Source organism: Scyliorhinus torazame, chromosome 7, assembly GCF_047496885.1.
Source record: "Scyliorhinus torazame isolate Kashiwa2021f chromosome 7, sScyTor2.1, whole genome shotgun sequence".
In the NCBI taxonomy this organism is placed as follows: Eukaryota; Metazoa; Chordata; class Chondrichthyes; order Carcharhiniformes; family Scyliorhinidae; genus Scyliorhinus; species Scyliorhinus torazame.
Window position 1 is genome coordinate 218,765,031 of NC_092713.1, and position 20,306 is coordinate 218,785,336.

Genomic DNA, 20,306 nt, shown 5'->3' on the forward strand with positions numbered 1-20,306 from the left:
ATCATCCGTGTGAATCTCCGCTGGACCCGCTCCAGTGCCAGTATGTCCTTCCTGAGGTGTGGAGCCCAAAATTGCTCACAGTATTCTAAATGGGGCCTAACTAATGCTTTATAAAGCTTCAGAGGTACATCCCTGCTTTTATATTCCAAGCCTCTTGAGATGAATGACAACATTGCATTTGCTTTCTTAATTACGGACTCAACCTGCAAGTTTACCTTTAGAGAATCCTGGACTAGGACTCCCAAGTCCCTTTGCACTTCAGCATTATGAATTTTGTCACCGTTTAGAAAATAGTCCATGCCTCTATTCTTTTTTCCAAAGTGCAAGACCTCGCACTTGCCCACGTTGAATTTCATCAGCCATTTCTTGGACCACTCTCCAAAACTGTCTAAATCTTTCTGCAGCCTCCCCACCTCCTCCATACTACCTGCCCCTCCACCTATCTTTGTATCATCGGCAAACTTAGCCAGAATGCCCCCAGTCCCGTCATCTAGATCGTTAATATATAAAGAGAACAGCTGTGGCCCCAACACTGAACCCTGCGGGACACCACTCGTCACCGGTTGCCATTCCGAAAAAGAACCTTTTATCCCAACTCTCTGCCTTCTGCCTGACAGCCAATCGTCAATCCATGTTAGTACCTTGCCTCGAATACCATGGGCCCTTATTTTACTCAGCAGTCTCCCGTGAGGCACCTTATCAAAGGCCTTTTGGAAGTCAAGATAGATAACATCCATTGGCTCTCCTTGGTCTAACCTATTTGTTATCTCTTCAAAGAACTCTAACAGGTTTGTCAGGCACGACCTCCCCTTACTAAATCCATGCTGACTTGTCCTAATCTGACCCTGCACTTCCAAGAATTTAGAAATCTCATCCTTAACAATGGATTCTAGAATCTTGCCAACAACCGAGGTGAGGCTAATTGGCCTATAATTTTCCATCTTTTTCCTTGTTTCCTTCTTGAACAGGGGGGTTACAACAGCAATTTTCCAATCCTCTGGGACTTTCCCGGATTCCAGTGACTTTTGAAAGATCATAACTAACGCCTCCACTATTTCTTCAGCTATCTCCTTTAGAACTCTAGGATGTAGTCCATCTGGGCCCGGAGATTTATCAATTTTTAGACCTCTTAGTTTCTCTAGCACTTTCTGCTTTGTGATGGCTACCATATTCAACTCTGCCCCCTGACTCTCCGGAATTGTTGGGATATTACTCATGTCTTCTACTGTGAAGACTGACGCAAAGTACTTATTTAGTTCCTCAGCTATTTCCTTGTCTCCCATCACAAAATTACCAGCGTCATTTTGGAGCGGCCCAATGTCAACTTTTGCCTCCCGTTTGTTTTTAATGTATTTAAAGAAACTTTTACTATCATTCCTAATGTTACTGGCTAGCCTACCTTCATATTTGATCCTCTCTTTCCTTATTTCTCTATTTGTTATCCTCTGTTTGTTTTTGTAGCCTTCCTAATCTTCTGACTTCCCACTACTCTTTGCCACATTATAGGCTTTCTCTTTTGCTTTGATGCATTCCCTAACTTTCTTTGTCAGCCATGGCTGCCTAATCCCCCCTCTGATAACCTTTCTTTTCTTTGGGATAAACCTCTGCACTGTGTCCTCAATTACTCCCAGAAACTCCTGCATTGCTGTTCTACTGTCTTTCCCACTAGGCTCTGCTCCCAGTCGATTTTCGTCAGTTCCTCCCTCATGCCCCTGTAGTTACCTTTATTTAACTGTGACACCTTTACATCTGATTCTACCTTCTTTCTTTCAAATTGGAGATTGAATTCTACCATATTATGATCACTGCCTCCTAAGTGCTCCCTTACTTTAAGATCTTTAATCAAGTCTGGCTCATTACATAACACTAAGTCCAGAATGGCCTGTTCCCTCGTGGGCTCCATCACAAGCTGTTCCAAAAAGCCCTCCTGTAAACATTCAATGAATTCCCTTTCCTTGGGTCCACTGGCAGCATTATTTACCCAGTCCACCTGCATATTGAAGTCCCCCATGATCACTGTGACCTTGCCTTTCTGACATGCACTTTCTATTTCGTGGTGCATTTTGTGCCCCCGGTCCTGACCACTGTTAGGAGGCCTGTACATAACTCCCATTATGGTTTTTTTGCCTTTGTGGTTCCTCAACTCTACCCACACAGACTCCACATCATCTGACCCTATGTCATTTAGTGCTATTGATTTAATTTCATTCCTAATTAACTCGGCAACCCCGCCCCCTCTGCCCACCTCCCTGTCTTTTCGATAGGTTGTGAATCCCTGGATGTTTAAATGCCAGTCCTGAACCCCCTGCAACCATATCTCTGTGATGCCTACCACATCATACCTGCCAGTCACAATCTGGGCCACAAGCTCATCTACCTTGTTCCGTACACTGCGCGCATTTAAATATAGCACCTTTAATTCTCTATTGACCGTCCTTTTTTGTTTTCTTAGTGTGGTGGACCTTGGTTTACTGAGCCTTTCCATACACTGTGTCATATTTTGTGGGATGGGGACTATCGTAACCTCTCCTGAGTTTTGTCTTTTCGTGCTTTTTGTATTCCTAAGCAGCTACGCTTCCCACTGATTACTTCACCTCTTGGTTCCCTGACTTTCCCTTCCCCCCCCAATCTTTAGTTTAAAGTCCTATTGACCACCCTATTTATTCTTTTCGCCAGAACACTGGTCCCAGCTCGGTTCAGGTGGAGACCATCCCAACGGTATAGGTCCCCCCTGTCCCTAAACTGATGCCAGTGTCCCATGAAAAGGAACCCCTCATTCCCACACCACTCTTTCAGCCACGTGTTAACTTCCCTTATTCTTGCCTCCCTATGCCAATTTGCACGTGGCTCGGGCAGTAATCCGGAGATTATGACCCTTGAGGACCTGTTTTTTAATTTGAATCCTAGCTCTTTATAATCTCTAAACAGGTCCTCTTTCCTAGACTTGCCTATGTTGTTGGTACCGACATGGACCACAACAACTGGATCCTCCCCCTCCCTCTCCAGTATCCTTTCAAGCCGGTCAGAGATGTCCCGCACCCTAGCACCGGGCAGGCAACATACCATGCGGGACTCTTTATCCTGCTCACAAAGGATACTATCTATCCCCCTGATAATAGAATCCCCTACAACTACAACTTGCCTATTTACTCCCTCCCCTTGAATGGCCTGCTGAACCATGGTGCCTTGGTCAGCTGACTCATCCTTCCTGCAGCCCTGTTCGCCATCCACACAGGGAGCAAGTGCCTCATACCTGTTGGACAGGGTCAAGGGCTGAGGCTCCTGAGTTTCTGACTGCTGGTTCCCTTTACCTGCCTGACTTGCAGTCACACCCTGCTGTCCCTGGCCACTGGCAGGATTTAAACTATTTACTCTGACAGGTGTGACTGCCTCCTGAAACACAGTGTCCAGGTAAGTCTCCCCCTCCCGGATGTGCCTCAGTGTTTGAAGCTCAGACTCCAGCTCATCAACTCTGAGCCGGAGCTCTTCGAGCAGCCAACACTTACTGCAGATGTGGTCGCTGCAGCTCGCAATGGGATCTGCCAGCTCCAACATCAAGCAGCTCAAGCACATCACCTGACCAGCCATCACTAATTAATTAATTAGTTTAATTTTAGTTTATGAGTTTAGCTGTGTTTTTTTTAAAATTTGCGGCAGATTTGCTATCAACCACTCAGATCACAGCTTCCCTCTGACGTCACTTTTGGAAAAAAAACTGGAAAACAGGAAGTTTCCGTTAGGTTTTTATACTCACAGAGGCTGCTCCTCCTCCTCCGAACGGCTCCCGAAACTAGGCCCGAAGAAAGAGAGAGAACAAAACAGTAGGGAAAATGTGTAATGGCACAATACTGTACATTTTGGAAGTCTGAACTATAAACAGTAAATGCTGGAAATACTCACTAGGCCAGGCAGCATCTACGGAGGGAGGAACAGCTAGAAAATATATGTTTTGGGAGTAGGATTTTGGAGCACAAGTATATTTAACTTGCTTTGTTATGACATAGAATTCATAGAATTTACAGTGCAGAAGGATGTGTGAAATGTTTGCAGCCAAAGCTGTAGGTAGATTGAGCACCCTATCTCAGAAGAGTCACTGGATTATGAACAAAGCAATGCTTTCCTATCTGAATTGGCACAGTCCAAAAAAAATTATTTTACTTTGATCTTGTAATTCCCTGGCAGCCATTTTCCAGCAGTGGCAGAAACTTTGGGTCATCTCATTTGACATGGAGATGAGTTAAAGGGAAAGAACAAATGAATGAGAATTTATTCCAAAGTTTTATGAAGGATGCAGAGATTTAGGTCTACCGATGGTTAAATATTATATTGACTAGCTAAAAATATGTCTTGGTAATAAAGTGATGTATTTTGCCATTGAATCCATGCATAAATACATTGACTTTCTGTGAAAAGAGAAGTAATTGCTTCAGTAAACAGGGAAGTATTTTGTCTTCTGTTGCTAAGTGGCAGTTATTTTTAAAATTGCATCGCTTTACTATTCTTACTGGAATAGTTCGCTTTCCATGTATATGACAGGTATTATAGTTTATATTGGTTCAATTAAGTGCAACTAAGACTGATCCAAACGTGTTGCACATCAAGGTGATATATATAGTCATGTTGTGATGTTATAAAAGATCTGATATCTTTTTGGAGAAGCAAAAAATGGTTCTTTGGTTGTCATGGCTGTGAATACAGGGACGGTTTTAATTGCTTTGTTTAGGTCTGTTCTTTGGCAGCGTGGTTACTAGGGGAATGCCTTTGGGAGATTTTCTGCAGCATTGGCTAAAATTAGTGTTTTTCAACCAGTAGTTTTACTGCCATGATTTTTCCTCTTTCATTATGTGAGTATATAATTTCATAGTTTCACAACTATGAACATATATTTTGTAATTTCATATTTTAAAACAAATTGTGCTGGTCAAAGTGAGGGATATCTGTACATGCTTCTTTTACTATCCACTGTGTTGGAAAGAAAGAATGTCTTTGAGGGGTCAACAGCCAAATCTAATAGGTTGGGGTTCAGAAGCAATAAGCAAGTTATTATGAAACTTGGTATATTTTATAGGCCACAGAATAGTGGGAAGGAGAAAGAGGAGCTGGAAATTACCGGGAAGTGCAAGGACTAGAGTAGTGATAATGAGAGACTTCAACTACCTGAATATTAATGGAACAATTATTATGTGACGGGTGAATGAGGGAAGGAATTTCTGAAGTGTTTTCAGCAGATTTTTCATAATTCACATGTTTTTAACTTTTAAAATAAATTTAGAATACCCAATTCTTTTTTTTCCAATTAAGGGGCAATTTAACATGGCCAATTAACCTACCCTGCACATCTTTGGGTTGTGGGGGTGAAACCCATCAAACACGGGGAGAATATGCAAACTCCACACGGACAGTGACCCAGAGCTGAGATTGAACCCGGGTCCTCGGTGCCGTGAGAGGCAGCCCGGTAGCATTGTGGATAGCACAATTGCTTCACAGCTCCACGGTCCCAGGTTCGATTCCGGCTTGGGTCTCTGTCTGTGCGGAGTCTGAACATCCTCCCCGTGTGTGCGTGGGTTTCCTCTGGGTGCTCCGGTTTCCTCCCACAGTCCAAAGATGTGCAGGTTAGGTGGATTGGCCATGACAAATTGCCCTTAGTGTCCAAAATTGCCCTTAGTGTTGGACTGGGTTATGGGGATAGGGTGGAGGTGTTGACCTTGGGTAGGGTGCTCTTTCCAAGAGCCGGTGCAGACTCGATGGGCCGAATGGCCTCCTTCTGCACTGTAAATTCTATGATAAAATCTATGCTAACCACTGTGCCACCGAACTGCCCTATGTTCTTAACTCTTAATGTTGGAGGAAATATTGCTGGATCTAGTTCTTGAGTTCTTGGTCAAGTGGAGAATGCCACAATGAAGAAGCATTTCTGGAATAGTGATCACAGCATTATCAAGTTTGAAGAAGAGTCATACAGACTCAAAATGTTAATTCTGTTTCTCTCCACAGATGCTGCCAGACCTGCTGAGTTTTTCCAACGTTTTTATTTGAGATTTTTAGCATCCGCGGCATTTTGCTTTTATATTATTGTAGAGGTTACAGTTGTTCTGGAGAAGGACTAGGAGCAATCTAGGATAAAAGTACAAAACTATTAACAATGAAAGGGTTATCCTCCATTTACAAGAAAGTAAATCAAGTTTGCCAAACATGATTTGCCTTTTAGAAAAAAAACTTCAGACTCTCCTTTATGAATTCATGCTTGTCCAGGTGGCTGTTAATTATCCACAAGAAATCTATTTCTAAAGGTTTCCCACACCTGCATTAAGGGTTGTCAGACGAGTGGTGGTGTGGATTAGCAACAAAAGGGGTGACCTGTTGGTGAAGGCATCAGGCATTGCTGAGGTACTAAATGCATACTTTCCATCCGTGTTTAAAAGGAAGAGGATTTTGCCAAAGCAATGGTACATGAGGAGGTTGTCAGGATATTCATAGAATAGAATCATAGAATTTACAGTGCAGAAGGAAGCTATTTGGTCCGTCGAGTCTACACCGGCCCCTGAAAGAATCATCCCCTACCTAAGCCCACACCTTTACCATGTCCCCGCAACCCAGTATCCCCACCTAGCTTTTTGGATACTAAGGGCCAATTAAGCATGGTCAATCCACCTAACCTGCACAGCTTTGGACCGAGAGGGGAAACCGGAGCACCCGGAGGAAACCCACGCAGACACGGGGAGAATGTGCAGACTCCGCACAGACCGTGACCCAAGCCGGGAATCGAACTGGGTCCCTGGTGCTGTGAAGCAACAGTGCTAACCATGAATTAGCGAAAGATGAGAAGTTATCTGGTCTGAATGGGATGCATCTTAGATCACTGAGGGAAGTAAAGATGGAATTGCTGACCATAATCTTCTAATTCTTCTGGGATACGTGGGTGACACCAGGAGAACGGAAGATTACAAATGTTGCATCCTTGTTCATAAAACAGGGCAAGGATAAACCTAGCATTTAGTTTAGTACTGCGTAGGAAATTTTTAGGAATTTTCTTACGAATAATTAACAGCCACCTGGACAAGAATGGGTTAAAAAAGGAGAGTCTGCGCAAGTTTAATCCGAGCAAATCATGTTAGGCAAATTTGATTTATTTTCTTTTAGATGGATGAAGGCAGAGTAATTGATATTGACAGAATGTTAAGAAAGCATTTGATAAGATTATCGGCAGAATTGATGCTCCTGATAAAAGATACACTGGCAACATGGATACAATTGGTTAATTGATAGGAAATCTGGCATTGTTTTGGCCAGATGGAATACAGTGGAATTCCCTGTGGTTCAGTACTAGGACTGCTGCTGCTTTTTATATACATTAATGACTTGGATTTTAAAATACAGAGCACAATTTAGAAATTTGCAGATGACATAAAATTTGTAAGTGAGGGAGATAGTAATAGATTTCAAGAGGGCATGGACAGTTTGGTAAAATGGGGGACACATGATAGATGTAGGGCTGGTTTAGCTCAGTGGACTAGACAGCTGGTTTGTGATGCAGAACAAGGCCAGCACCGCGGGTTCAATTCCCTTACCAGCTGAGAATTCTGAAGTCTCCCTCTGTGTACCCAAACAGGTGCCAGAATGTGGTGACTCTGTGCTTTTCACAGTAACTTCATTGCAGTGTTAATGTAAGCCTACTTGTGACATTAAAAAGATTATTATAAGGGCTGGTTTAGCTCAGTGGGCTAGACAGCTTGTTTTGAACAGCGGGTTCAATTCCCGTACCAGCTTACCCGAACAGGCGCCGGAATGTGGCGACTGGAGGCTTTTCACAGTAACTTCATACTTGTGACAATAAAAGGTTATTATTAGATGAATTACAACGTGAAAAAGTGAAAGATGATGCATTTTTGGTAGGATATTTGATGAGAGACCGAGCTAGCTCAATTATGCAATTTTAAAGGGGTGAAGGACCTGGGGAACGAGTTTGGGCAGCAACCTTTGAAATTGTCAGGCCAGATAAAGGAAGTAGTTAGCGAAGTATAAGGGATCCTGGGCTTTACAAATAGAGGCAGCACGGTACTCAGTGGTTAGCACTGTTGCTTCACAGCACCAGGGTCCCAGGTTCGATTCCCGACTTGGGCCACTGTCTGTGCGGAGTCCGCATGTTCTTCCTGTGTCAGCCTGGGTTTCCTCCGGGTGCTCCGGTTTCCTCCCACAAGTCCCGAAAGAAGTGCTGTTAGATCATTTGGACATTCTGAATTCTCCCTCTGTGTGCCCGAACAGGTGCCGGAATGTGGCGACTAGGGGCTTTTCATAGTAACTTCATTGCAGCGTTCATGTAAGCCTACTTGTGACAATAAAGATTATTATTATTATATAGTATAAAGGCCAGGAAGCAATGTTCAACCTGTATCAATCACTAGTTGAATCTCGGCTGGAGCAATGTGTCTAATTCTGGGCACTACATTTCGGGGTGAATGCGAAGGTTTTAGAGAAGGTGGGAAAGAGAGGGAATGCTTGTGTGGATAAACTGAAGTTGGAGTTGTTTTCAGTAAAGAATGCCATGTGGAGATTTAATGTGGGCGGAGCGGTGGCATTGATGGGTATATATTTAAAGTGATTGCCAAAAGAAGCAGGGGTGGCATGAGGAAAACTTGTTTTGTGTAACAAGTGGTTAGGATTTGGAATGCATTGACTGACAGCGTGGTGAATGCAGATTCAACAGTAGCCTTCAAAGGATAATTGGATAAGGACTTGAAGGAGAATAAAAATAGTAAAAATATGGGTGGGGTGGGTTGGTTGGGGGGAGGGGAGAGTGGGACCAACTGGATTACTCTTCAAAAGAGCCAATAGAGCAAATGATGACTGCAATTTCCATGCTGTTCTCTCCACACCAACCATTCCTTTAACTTGCTGAACCAGATTTTCAACTAAGTGCCATGGAACCATATCTTCTGCTAAACTCAATTTAGATAAGATTCTGCAGAATAAATATTGGTCACATCAGTGTACGGTGTGTTTAAAATAAAGATTCTAAAAATAAGAGAGCAGTTTTCTTCCTGTTCCTCCTCCAATGTCTTCTATTTTTGATCTTCCAACACGCCAATGTGTACTGGAATATTGTTCCATTAATGCTGGCAGTACTCTAGCACCCAAGTCAAATGTGTTAGTCAAGATGATGAATGTCAGCTGATTTTGGCCTCCAGCTTCAAATGTCGAGTAAAATTGTCATGTGGATTATCCTGATGCAATTCTAACTGAGTTGTTTTGATTCAATATTCATTCTACTTTTTATCCATGAATTTAAAACAAAGATGAATCCCTCCCTAACATCACTGTGGGTGTGCCCGCACCACATGGACTGCTGCGGTTCAAGAAGCTGGCTCACCAGCACCTTCTCGAGTGCAATTGTGAACAGGCAATAAAATGCAGGCATAGTCAGCAAAGCACACGTCCAATGAAAGAATTAAATAAACAATTTCAACTGTTGCACCACAGTTTTTAATGTGGCCAGCAGGGGATCATATTACGATTATGATTGAAACAAACTCAATTTGATAAATAAAATTTAAATAGTTTACTCATATGAGGGTTTTCTCTTTTGAGCTGGCTAATACTAATTTCTAACGTCATGAATTATTTCTTTGCTGTTATACTGGGGAGTTACCATCGGGGCTGATTTAGCTCCATGGACTAGACAGCTGGTTTGTGATGCAGAACAAGGCCAGCAGCGCGGGTTCAATTCCCGTACCAGCTGAGAATTCTGAATTCTCCCTCTTGTGTACCTGAACAGGCACCGGAATATGACGACTAAGGGCTTTTCACAGTAACTTCATTGCAATGTTAATGTAAGCCTACTTGTGACAATAAAGGATCTTTATCTTTTTTTAAATCTTTATGTTATGATCCGAGCCCAGGACCCCAAATTTCCAATACGAACCAGTTAGGGACAAGTAATTTTTGTTTAAAGCAGGCAAAGTTTGAGATCCAAGGTACTTAATAAGAGAATAAAACCACAAAATTCCACCGGTTCTGACCAAACAGAATAAACTTTACTGTACAAAGTTAGTATAGTAAAAGCATGCACAATATCTATCTTGTAATCTAGCATTGAGAATTAACATGAGGTACACGTGAATTAATAGGCAAATTGTGGACGAGCACAGTACACCACACAATTAATGGCAAATTCGACCAAGACACAACCACGGATTTCTTAGCAACCCACCCATAAGTGGGTAAACACTGTGAATCAACCAATCTCATTGAAACTCTGTCTCTTTCACAAAGGTTCCAGTCTTCACTACTCTCAAAGATCTAAGTGCCCTCCAGAGGTCACTCCAACTTCGACTGCCTCAACGACTGCTCACCTCCCAGGGCTTCAGCATTTTGCACCCCTGGATTCTGGAGTCTGCACTCCAGAATCTGCTCTTCAGCCATGTCGAGCAGAACACCACTGCTCCAAAGGGGTACTTATGCCCCAATGGCCCACAGCATAGAGTTACCAGCCTTCTGCTGCTGCCTTCTCAAATCTCCAAGACTTCTTCTGAGTTCTCACTAATTGGAGCCTGCCAATCGCAGCGCTTTTACTGCTAATAGCATCCTTCCTTGGTCCTCTCCCCGGTGGTACCTACTGGATGGTGGTCTCCTAGTGGCTCCTTCCCTGTTTTTTCTTGCAAAAATGTGAAAAATATCTGAATTAACATTGCAAACATTTCAAAATGGTCATCTCACAGTGCAATAATATTCAGGTTCTCTAATATATCATGTTGCACTCTGAGGTGCTTCAATACAGTCAAAGAAACATTACAGACATTTCAAAATGATCATTACAAATGATACAAAGGTATTTAGGTTATCGACATAGATCAAGTTGCACTCTGGGCTGCTTCAATTTACATGTGATGCATGTAATGTTGACTGTATACATTTATTGTAAATCATACAATTCCCAGCCCCTCGGTTCGCAATAGCTGAAATGTCTTAGAGAGTGACCTTTTCCATCTGCCCCAACTGCAACTGCCCCATGCCTTAGTGCACCCCTCAGCACATAGTCCTGGGCTTTGAAATGTGCCAGTCTGCAGCACTCCGTCAGGGACAACTCTGCACTGGAAGAACAAAAGGATTTGGGTGGACCAAAGAACACCTTTCACTGAGTTGATAATCCTCCAGTAACACTAATGTTTGTCCTGGTGTGTGTCCCTTGAAACAGCCTGTAGAACACACGGTCCTGCACATTGAGTTGCTCGGGATGAACCTCGCCAAAAGCCATCTCCTCCCTCGCCAGACCTTCTTTGCAAAGAAACATTCCATAAGGAGGTGGACAATGCTCTCTTCCACACCACAGTCAACGCGAGGGCAATGAGCAGATGGGCGTGTAAGACCATTAGACCATAAGACATAGGAGTAGAATTAGGCCACTTGGCCCATCGGGTCTGCTCCGCCATTCAATCATGGCTGATATTTTCTCATCCCCATTCTCCTGCCTTCTCCCCATAATCCCTGATTCCCCTCATTGATCAAGAACCTATCTATTTCTGTCTTAAAGACACTCAGTGAATTGGCCTCCACAGCCTTCTGCGGCAAAGAGTTCCACAGATTCACCACCCTCTGGCTGAAGAAATTCCTTGTAGTTATTTAGGATCTGACTGGGGAGACCTTTCTCACCACCAGCTAAGCTGAGTCTTGGCGCATGTTTGAAAATTTTGGTGATGGGGCATTCTGCCAAATTGCTTTGATAGTCTGCTCGGGGAACCATTTGATAGGATTTACATTTCCTTTTCTCGTAGAGCCTCTAGGACGTTATGCGCAGACACTGCCTGATTAATTTGTGGTCAAAGTATATCTCTGCATAATATTTTCCACCAAGGGCAGGAAGTACAACACGGTCCAACTATTCATAGCGTTCCATGGCAGAGTGGCCAGACCCATACTTAGCAGCACCTGTGACGGGTAGAGCCTCAGCACATCGTGACACTTCGTGTTTGCATACCAAGAATCTACGCACAGCTTGGTGCTGCCATACACAAAAGTGCCCAACAGGATTAGTGCAATGTTGGGCATGTTTTTCCCCTTTATCTGTAGGTTTGTACATTGCGCCCATTTCTGACTCCCAGATGAACCGGAAAACGGCTTGGGTGATGACCACAGTGCAGGAGTGTCGAATGGGTCAGACCTGTTGTACAGCAACACCGTAAGTGCCTCACATCGTATAACCAGGTTCTTATCTGCAACGGAGAGGGAGCATCACTGCCACATACCCAGTTTTTGTTTCCTTACTGGCTCATTCCTGGGTTCTCTCTCTTTGGGACTTCTCCATCTCTCCTCTTCCTGAGTTCCTTCTTTTTGATCTCTCCCTGGACATCTCCCTGTCCACTGTCCTGGGCTCCTCTCTATTATATCACCCACTCTTGGGTCCCATAATTGGGTTTTCCCACCACCTTTCCCCACGCAGCCACACAGCACTTGCAGAAATTCCCAAAGCATGCAGGACTTTTAATTCCTGCCCTCTGCACGGAATCAGTTAAGTCTTGACTGCCGCTATACTTCAGGATCATATCCTACCAAGGAATCAAGTCTGGAAAAAAAGGATGGAAGAAATGTCGGGGAGTTAAAGAGAGGTGGGTTAGTGGAAGCGATGTGAGTTGGGGAATTGGGGCAAGGAGAAGTATAAATCTCTCAATTTTTTTTGTTTAACCACTTCCTTCCAGTCGCCCTTTCCTTGTTAGCTGTGATGTTGACATTTAATATTACTGTATTCCTATTTGTTCTAGTCTCTCTCTTACTCAGCTGTTAGTATTGATGGATTCCGTTTATTACTTTTAATCCCTTCTTCTGCAAAAGACACTGAAATAACAGATACAATTTCATGATAAATGCCATTTATCTAACTTGCTGGTTTTATGTGCAAAATCTTTCATAATCCAAGTTCTCTCTCTTGCCTGTCTTCCCTCAAGTGTGAAGTGAAGAAAGTTGATTGTACTAAACCATGGCAGGTCATGATTCTTTTACAGCAAACTCATTCAATTTGTTGGGTTTCTTATGAACTGGCTTATGAACTGTGCTGCATCAGCTTGAGGTAATAATGTATCTGTTGCAACATGATTTTGTAGTAGGGCGATTTAGTATTTGAATATTGACAGTGGAATGTTTTGGGACAAGGATTTGTGTCTATTTCAAAAACAAATTCTTGCTGATCTTGTCCTTTTTAAATTGACTGTAGCTCATGCCCTTTGATGTTAACTTGAAATGTCGCCCTACAGTCAATTTTCTTTTTTGTTGTAGGCAAGCTGAAAGATCTTGGCAACATGGTTCTGCGACCCTTTGGCCTGTCCACTGAAAACTTCCTGTTAAACAAGGATCCAAACTCCGGCTCATATTCCATCAATTTTGTGCAGAATCCAAATAACAATAATAGATAATGTTTTTTCTGGTAACAGCTCAGCCCAAGGAAGCACTGTAGTAAAGTTTAGTTATATAATTGTAAAGTATTGCTTTTCTCGTCACTCAAGAAACTGATCTGTTCCAACCTTTGCTACACTATAGCAGATATTTGTTTACAATTAGAGTCTGCACAAGTTTTAAGACATTTGGTTTGAGCTGCTTGTTGACGGTAAAAAAGGTCAGGAGTTAAACTATAAGCTTTATTTTGTCATGACATCTGGATAAGTGTTAACCCAAGTATGATAAAGTGTTTGGAAAGTGAAATACTTCATCAGTTTCACTAATTGCAGGTAACCACTGCGGAGACATTTTGTTTACCATGAACATTTGAAATCTGCAAACTACTGATGCTTGATATCTAGTTGTGTACTGTTGATCATGCTGAAAATATCATTAATACACATTGCCTTATTTTCTGTGGATTTTTAAAAAATAAAGTTAGAAAATGAATCAGCATTGCTAAGAACCTTCTAAAAATAAAAATATCAAAATTATACTTCATGAAACATATATTGCTCCAATATGTAATTGGAATTAACTTGGCTAGATAAAAACAGGAGTTTTGACAGAACTGCATGAAATTGAACCATCCAGATGGATTTTGAAAGTGTGTCTTACATTATGTTCACAAGGCAGAAACTTGCCATTCTGCCAAACCGATCCATACTGACATTATACTCGTCACAAGCCTCCTCCAATCCTTTTCAAAGATATGCTTCTATTGTTTTCTCCCTCTTTTGTTTATTTAACTTTCTCTGAAATGCACCTATGCCATTTGCTCTTTGAAGAAGCGAGGTCAAGATTCTAACCACTCTCTAGATGAAGGTTTCTTCTGAATTCCCAATTCCCAATAATTATCTTATGTTCATGGCCTGTAGTTCTGGCTTCACTGAATGGCGACGGATCTTCTCTACATCTGCCTCATTAGGTCATCCCTTAGTCTTTTTTTCTGGAGAAAAGAGCTCCAGCATGTTCACTCTTAACTGATAGGTTTGGTTCCAGTTTTGGTATTATTATAGTAAACCTTTTTAGACCTTTTCAATAATTTGTATAATATGAAGAGTAGAACTGTTTGCTGTGATGAAGAGTGATCCAAGCAAGGTTATATACAAGTTTAACTAACTTCTCTGCTTTTCAGTTCTAACCCTCTAGAAATGGATCCCAGTATTTTTTCTCCCTTTTTACAGTTTTATTAACCTGCATGATTAGTGTATCTGTATCTCCAGATCTCTCTGTTACTCCACCCTTAAATACTTAGTAACCCAGGAATATATGACCACCTTATTCTTACTACTCGAAATACACCACCTCACGCTTTTCTATATTGTAGTTCATTTGCCAATTTCATGTCTAATCTGTATGTTTATTCATGTTTTCCTGTATTTTGCTTCAGTCCTCCTGTGTTAACTGAATACTCCAATTCCGTATTGTTCACAAATTTTGAAATCCTAATTCTGATTCCATATTGTTTCTGTAAATTTGGTCTCGGCTCCAATCCTTGAGGAATACTACTTCTTGCTGATTGATATCTGAATAATATTTTTAATCTGTTTTCAGTTTTATAGCCAGCTTACTACTCATTCTGCTGCTCACTCCACATGTTCTGACCTCATTCATGAGTTTACTATATGATACTTTATCAAAGGACTTTTGGAAGTCTAAATAGATTACATCCGCTATAGTACCTTTAACTATTCCTTCTATTACTACTTCAAAAATTCATTAAGGCTAATCAAACATTGTTTTTTTAAATTTAGAGTACCCAATTATTTTTTTACAATTAAGGGGCAATTTAGCGTGGCCAATCCACCTACCGAGTAGACTTGGGGAGAATGTGCAAACTCCACACGGACAGTGACCCGGGGCTGGGATCGAGCCTGGGTACTCTGCGCTGTGAAAGCGCAGTGCTAACCACCGTGCCGCCCCTAAGGTTAATCAAACATAACCTCCTTTTGTAACCCATGCTTTTTTAATATTTCGTTTCTCGATGTTTTGAGTTGCATAATTGAGTAAGGATTTATTATCTTTGCTAAGACCAATGTTAATCTATTTAGTCTATAGTTCCTTGGGCTTATTCTGTCTTCATATCAGATAGGAATCATATTTACTGTCTGCCAATCCTATGGCACTGATCCTTTTCTAAGAAATTTAGATCTGATTTATTTTCCAAAACTCATGAACATTTACTAATCATAGATCAGTACTGGACATTTCCTATTTAAGAAAATTGTGTTTTGAACTTATTCCTGCTCAACAGTATGAGGTCAAGCTCTCCGCTTCTTTTTTTCCAACCAATTCCCTTTCCTGTCTTTCAACAGCAGTTTCTTGTATTACTCACCAAGTGGGTGGAACATTAGTGCCTCACAGCACTAGGGATCGATTCCAGCCTTGGTGACGTGTGGAATTTGCACGCATTCCCCTTGTCTGCATGGATTTCTTGTGGGTGCTCCGGTTTCCTCCCACAGTCCAAAGATGCGCATGTTATGTGGATTGGCTATACCAAATTGCCCCATAGTGTCCAAAGATGCACAGAATGGGGGAATTGGCCATGATCAATGCGGGGACAGGATGCGGGAGTGGGCCTAGGTAGAGCTCTCTTTCGGAGGTCAGTGCATACTTGATGGGCTGAATGGCCTCCTTCTGCACTGTAGGGTTTCTATGGAAGTTGCCTTTTTTGTATAAAATTTTAGTCCCCTCATGAACTCTTATTAGAAAGAAACTTAATTGAAGTCAATTAAATTGTAAGATTGTCACTTAGTTTTGCATTTTTTAAATGTTGTTTTCATCAGTGTTAACTTGAGGTGTTTCTCAGTTGATTGATACTGAATTCTGCCATGCAACCATAGGTGCAATACCAGTTCATGCATGCAAATGCCAAAGATCCTTTCCAACAACTCTAGACTTCACTCATGTCTGCCATCATGCACTCTTGAAAAATTCTGTGGTGTGTGAAACAACAAGGTTTGGTGCAAGCCTAGGATCCAACGTGTACCCATCTATCGGGAAAGTGCTAAACAGGGGCCAGATGTTGTTGCACAGAGTGAAGTAAAAGTGGCAAATGTGATTGTTGTGATATTTGGAAATTGTGTGGTGGGGTGGGGGTGGGAGTGAGAGGGGCGATTATAAAACACCTTAATGTTCTGTCCGTTATGGTCTCCAGAGGTTGCTGAACATCAGTTTTTAAAGCAGCATGGCATTGCTTCTTAGTAAAACAATTATAAAATATAAAAACACATTAATCAAAGTAAGTTTTTGTGTTAAAAGCAGGAGCAAATATTTGCAGTGCATTTTTAAAAACATCTCTTTAAAACCATTTTGAAGAGAGAGCTTGCCTTTCATTTTTACTGCTTGTATTTTGACTTTGCTATTAAAGGGATTGAAGGGCTGCAGGAGTTGTGTTGCATCTACAGGTATTTAAAAGTATACAAATGTGAGGTAAATAGTTAGTATGAAGCCAATAATAAAGTTAAGCAAAAATCATAAGAGCACTGCCACTGTGGTATTTACGCAGTGTGGAAATCTGCAGCCTCTTCCATTCCCAAGTCGAGTTAAGCAACACTGTTAAGTGATGTTTGAGTCTGTTGTGCTGAACCCTTTTTATACCTTACAATGTATTGGACGTCCACAAGGGATGAGAGCCTTTTCAAAACTATTTAAGCTAGATTTCTCTTTCTAAAGCTTTTAAAAATATTTAGTATTTTATTTTAGAATATTATATGACATTTTATCCAGAATAAAGCAGTTTTATTGATTTCTGCCCTCTTATTTCATAATGTACTTAATTCTAGCTAATAATGTAATATTGCAGCCATTTAAAACGTATGACGCTCACAATAGCAGAAGTGGTATTAAGGCAAGAATAATGGTGTACAATTCATGAAGACAGGTCTTTTTAACTCTGGAAGGAATCCTATTGTTAATCAACAATGACAGCTTGCATTTATAGTAGTGCTTTCAATGTAGCAAAATATCCCAATGTGTTTGTGGGTGTTATTGATCAAAATTTGACACTGAAATATCAGGGTAAATGACCAAAAGCTTGGTTGGAGAAGGAGGTAGAGAATCTTGGGAAGGGAGTTCCAAAGCTTTGGGCCAAGGCAAGTCGAGGCACAGGTGTAGGTGGAGTAATTAAAATTGGATGAATGAGAGGCCTGAACTAAAAGAGTGCAGGTGCCTTGGAGGATTATCGGGCTGCAAGAACTAGGGAGGGTCAGGGCCCTGGGGGTATTTTTAAAAAATGGATTAACATTTTAAAATTGAGGCTTTGCCAGATCAGGAGTCAATGTTGGTCAGTGATCAGTTAGGATGAGCTCCATTTTATGACTGGTGGACAATCGGAGGGTGGGCGGAAAGCATTCAAATAGTTAAGTCTAAAGATAACAAAGGCATGGAGAGGGTTTTATGGGTTAAATCAGGTATGGAGTTGGCAATGTTACAAAGGTGAAGTAAGCAGATATGTGGTTGGAGGCTCATCTCTGACTTTTTGTCATTTCACAGTTATTTGCTGTTACATAAGAACTAGGAGCAGGAGTAGGCCATCTGGCCCCTCGAGCCTGCTCCACCATTCAGTGAGATCATGGCTAATCTTTTGTGGACTCAGCTCCACTTTCCCGCCCGAACACCATAACCCTTAATCCCTTTATTCTTCAAAAAACTATCTTTATCTTAAAAACATTTAATGAAGGAGCCTCAACTGCTTCACTGGGCAAGGAATTCCATAGATTCACAACCCTTTGGGTGAAGAAGTTCCTCCTAAGCTCAGTCCTAAATCTACTTCCCCTTATTTTGAGGTTATACCCCCTAGTTCTGCTTTCACCCGCCAGTGGAAACTACCTGCCCTCATCTATCCTATCTATTCTCTCCATAATTTTATATGTTTCTATAAGATCCCCCTTTGATTTTTTTTAACAAAACTTAAAGACAAGCTACTTTAAGAGGTGTTGCTGAATTCAAAATATGAAACCCCAGAAAATATGGCTTTAGGTCTTATTTCAAAGCAGTATTGTCAATAAATGTCAATACTTTATATGCTCCAACTTTTTCTATCCCCACCTCCTACAATCATATTTTTATTGTTCTTCTTTGTACCCAGTCCCCTTTGAAACAGGGTACATAGGTCCCCTTTGAAACAGGGGGACTATAATGCATGCCATAGGGCAGCACGGTAGCTCAGTGGTTAGCACGGTTGCTTCACAGCTCCAGGGTCCCAGGTTCGATTCCCGCTTGGGTCACTGTGTGGAGTCTGCGCGTTCTCTCCACGTCTGCGTGGGTTTCCTCCGGGTGCTCCGGTTTCCTCCCACAGCCCAAGGATCTGCATTTGGTGGATTGGCCATGCTAAATTGCCCTTAGTGTCCAGTGGGGTTAGGTGGGAAGCCACTTGGTGGAAAATAATATTTATTGTCCCTGAAAAATCATCCATTAGATTAACTATGTGTACTGTAATCTTAACTAATTGGGGCTACCTGTTCCTTCACTGTATTTCAGATTGGATCCAAATCACTTCCTTTGAATTTACTCTGACAACTTTATTTTCGCCTCCTAATGCATTGATTTCAACGTGAGCAATGCCACCATATGTCAGCATTTAACTTTGAAATGATAGGATATGGGGTAAAAAGGTTACAAGATTGTTTAGGTAATTCTAAGCAGTTAACTGGTGCTAAGCTTTGATAGGGTCTAAAAGCCTTCCCCACCCAATCAAGGCTTTAGAAAATATGAATGCAACTGAAACACAGTTTTATGGACTGCAGAATTTTTCAAACTAAGCATGAAGGGAAACAAGACTCCACAAGCCAATCAATATTATAAATAAATTGTCTGGCAGTCTCTAGAAACAAGAACAACGGGAGGGGGTGTGGTGGAGCCAAGCATTTGACTTCAGAACCAAACTTCATGTGGAAATTAGGCTGTGAGCAAAGAAGGAATAACTTGGCCGAAGGTTTGCATTTTGTCTCCTTCACATTCATCAATTGTTCACTTTGAGAGTGAGTAAGTAGGCTTTACAAAGCTGTTTTACTTTGGCAAAATGAATTGAAACCTTGTTTTGATGTGGAGAGGGGTAGTCCAAGAACATACTATGCGTGTTAATGGTGATTTTCATCCCTCTGTATTCAGTTTGACTTTACAAAAGTCTCATCCATTCTTTGGCTGAGGCTGCCCCCAAAATGAACTTCAGTCAGAATCCAATGACTAATTGGTGAGGCTTATGACACAAAACACCTTTAATTTAGCACATATCGGCACTTGATTGCCAACCTAACTCAGCATGGCCATAAGGATGGGAATAGGATTGAAATGAGAAAAAAACAAGTATGTGAAGGGATGTATTCTTATCGTGGGTCATGGAAATTTATTTGAATAAATTATAGGATTTTAAAACTTTTGCTTATGAGTCTTTCATATTGACATTAGATGGAACTGGGCTTGCTTTATGTTGATAGAGGAACTATCTGCAATTTTGGCCGATGTACCAATCTTATTAACAAGAACAGAATGCTGGAAAATCTCAGCAGATCTGGCAGCATCTGTAAGATCCTACAGATGCTGTCAGATCTGCTGAGTTTTTCCAGCATTCCCTGTTCTTGTTTCAGATTCCAGCATCCGCAGTGTTTTGCTTACCAGTCTATTAAGCTTGACACCATCCAGGATAAAGTAGCCTGCTTGACTGGCATCCTATCCACCCACCATCTTAAACCTTCACTTTCTTTACCATCGATGCATACTGGCAGCAGTGTGCATCTTCTACACAATTCACTGCAGCAACTCACCAAGGTTCCTTCGACAGCACTTTCCACAACTACAACCTCTCACCACCTAGGACAAGGGTGATAGATCCATGGGAAAACCACCAACTGCAAGTTCCCCTCCTCCACACACAATCCTGA

General features: G+C 41.7%; 1 protein-coding gene across 4 annotated transcripts in view; it reads left to right on the plus strand.

Moving 5' to 3' along the window:
• Positions 1 to 19,800, plus strand: part of ttc1 (tetratricopeptide repeat domain 1) — a 93,759-nt gene extending 73,959 nt beyond the window's left edge. For 3 of the 4 annotated variants that reach the window (XM_072512067.1, XM_072512066.1, XM_072512068.1), the window contains exon 8: positions 12,096 to 12,328. In XM_072512067.1, the coding sequence (XP_072368168.1) occupies positions 12,096 to 12,313 (218 nt within the window). In that variant the 3' untranslated portion in view covers positions 12,314 to 12,328. Of the gene's footprint in view, positions 1 to 12,095; positions 12,329 to 13,263 lie in introns of those variants that run through there. The other variant, XM_072512069.1, reaches the window with a different exon arrangement.
• The last annotated feature ends 506 nt before the right edge of the window (positions 19,801 to 20,306 follow it).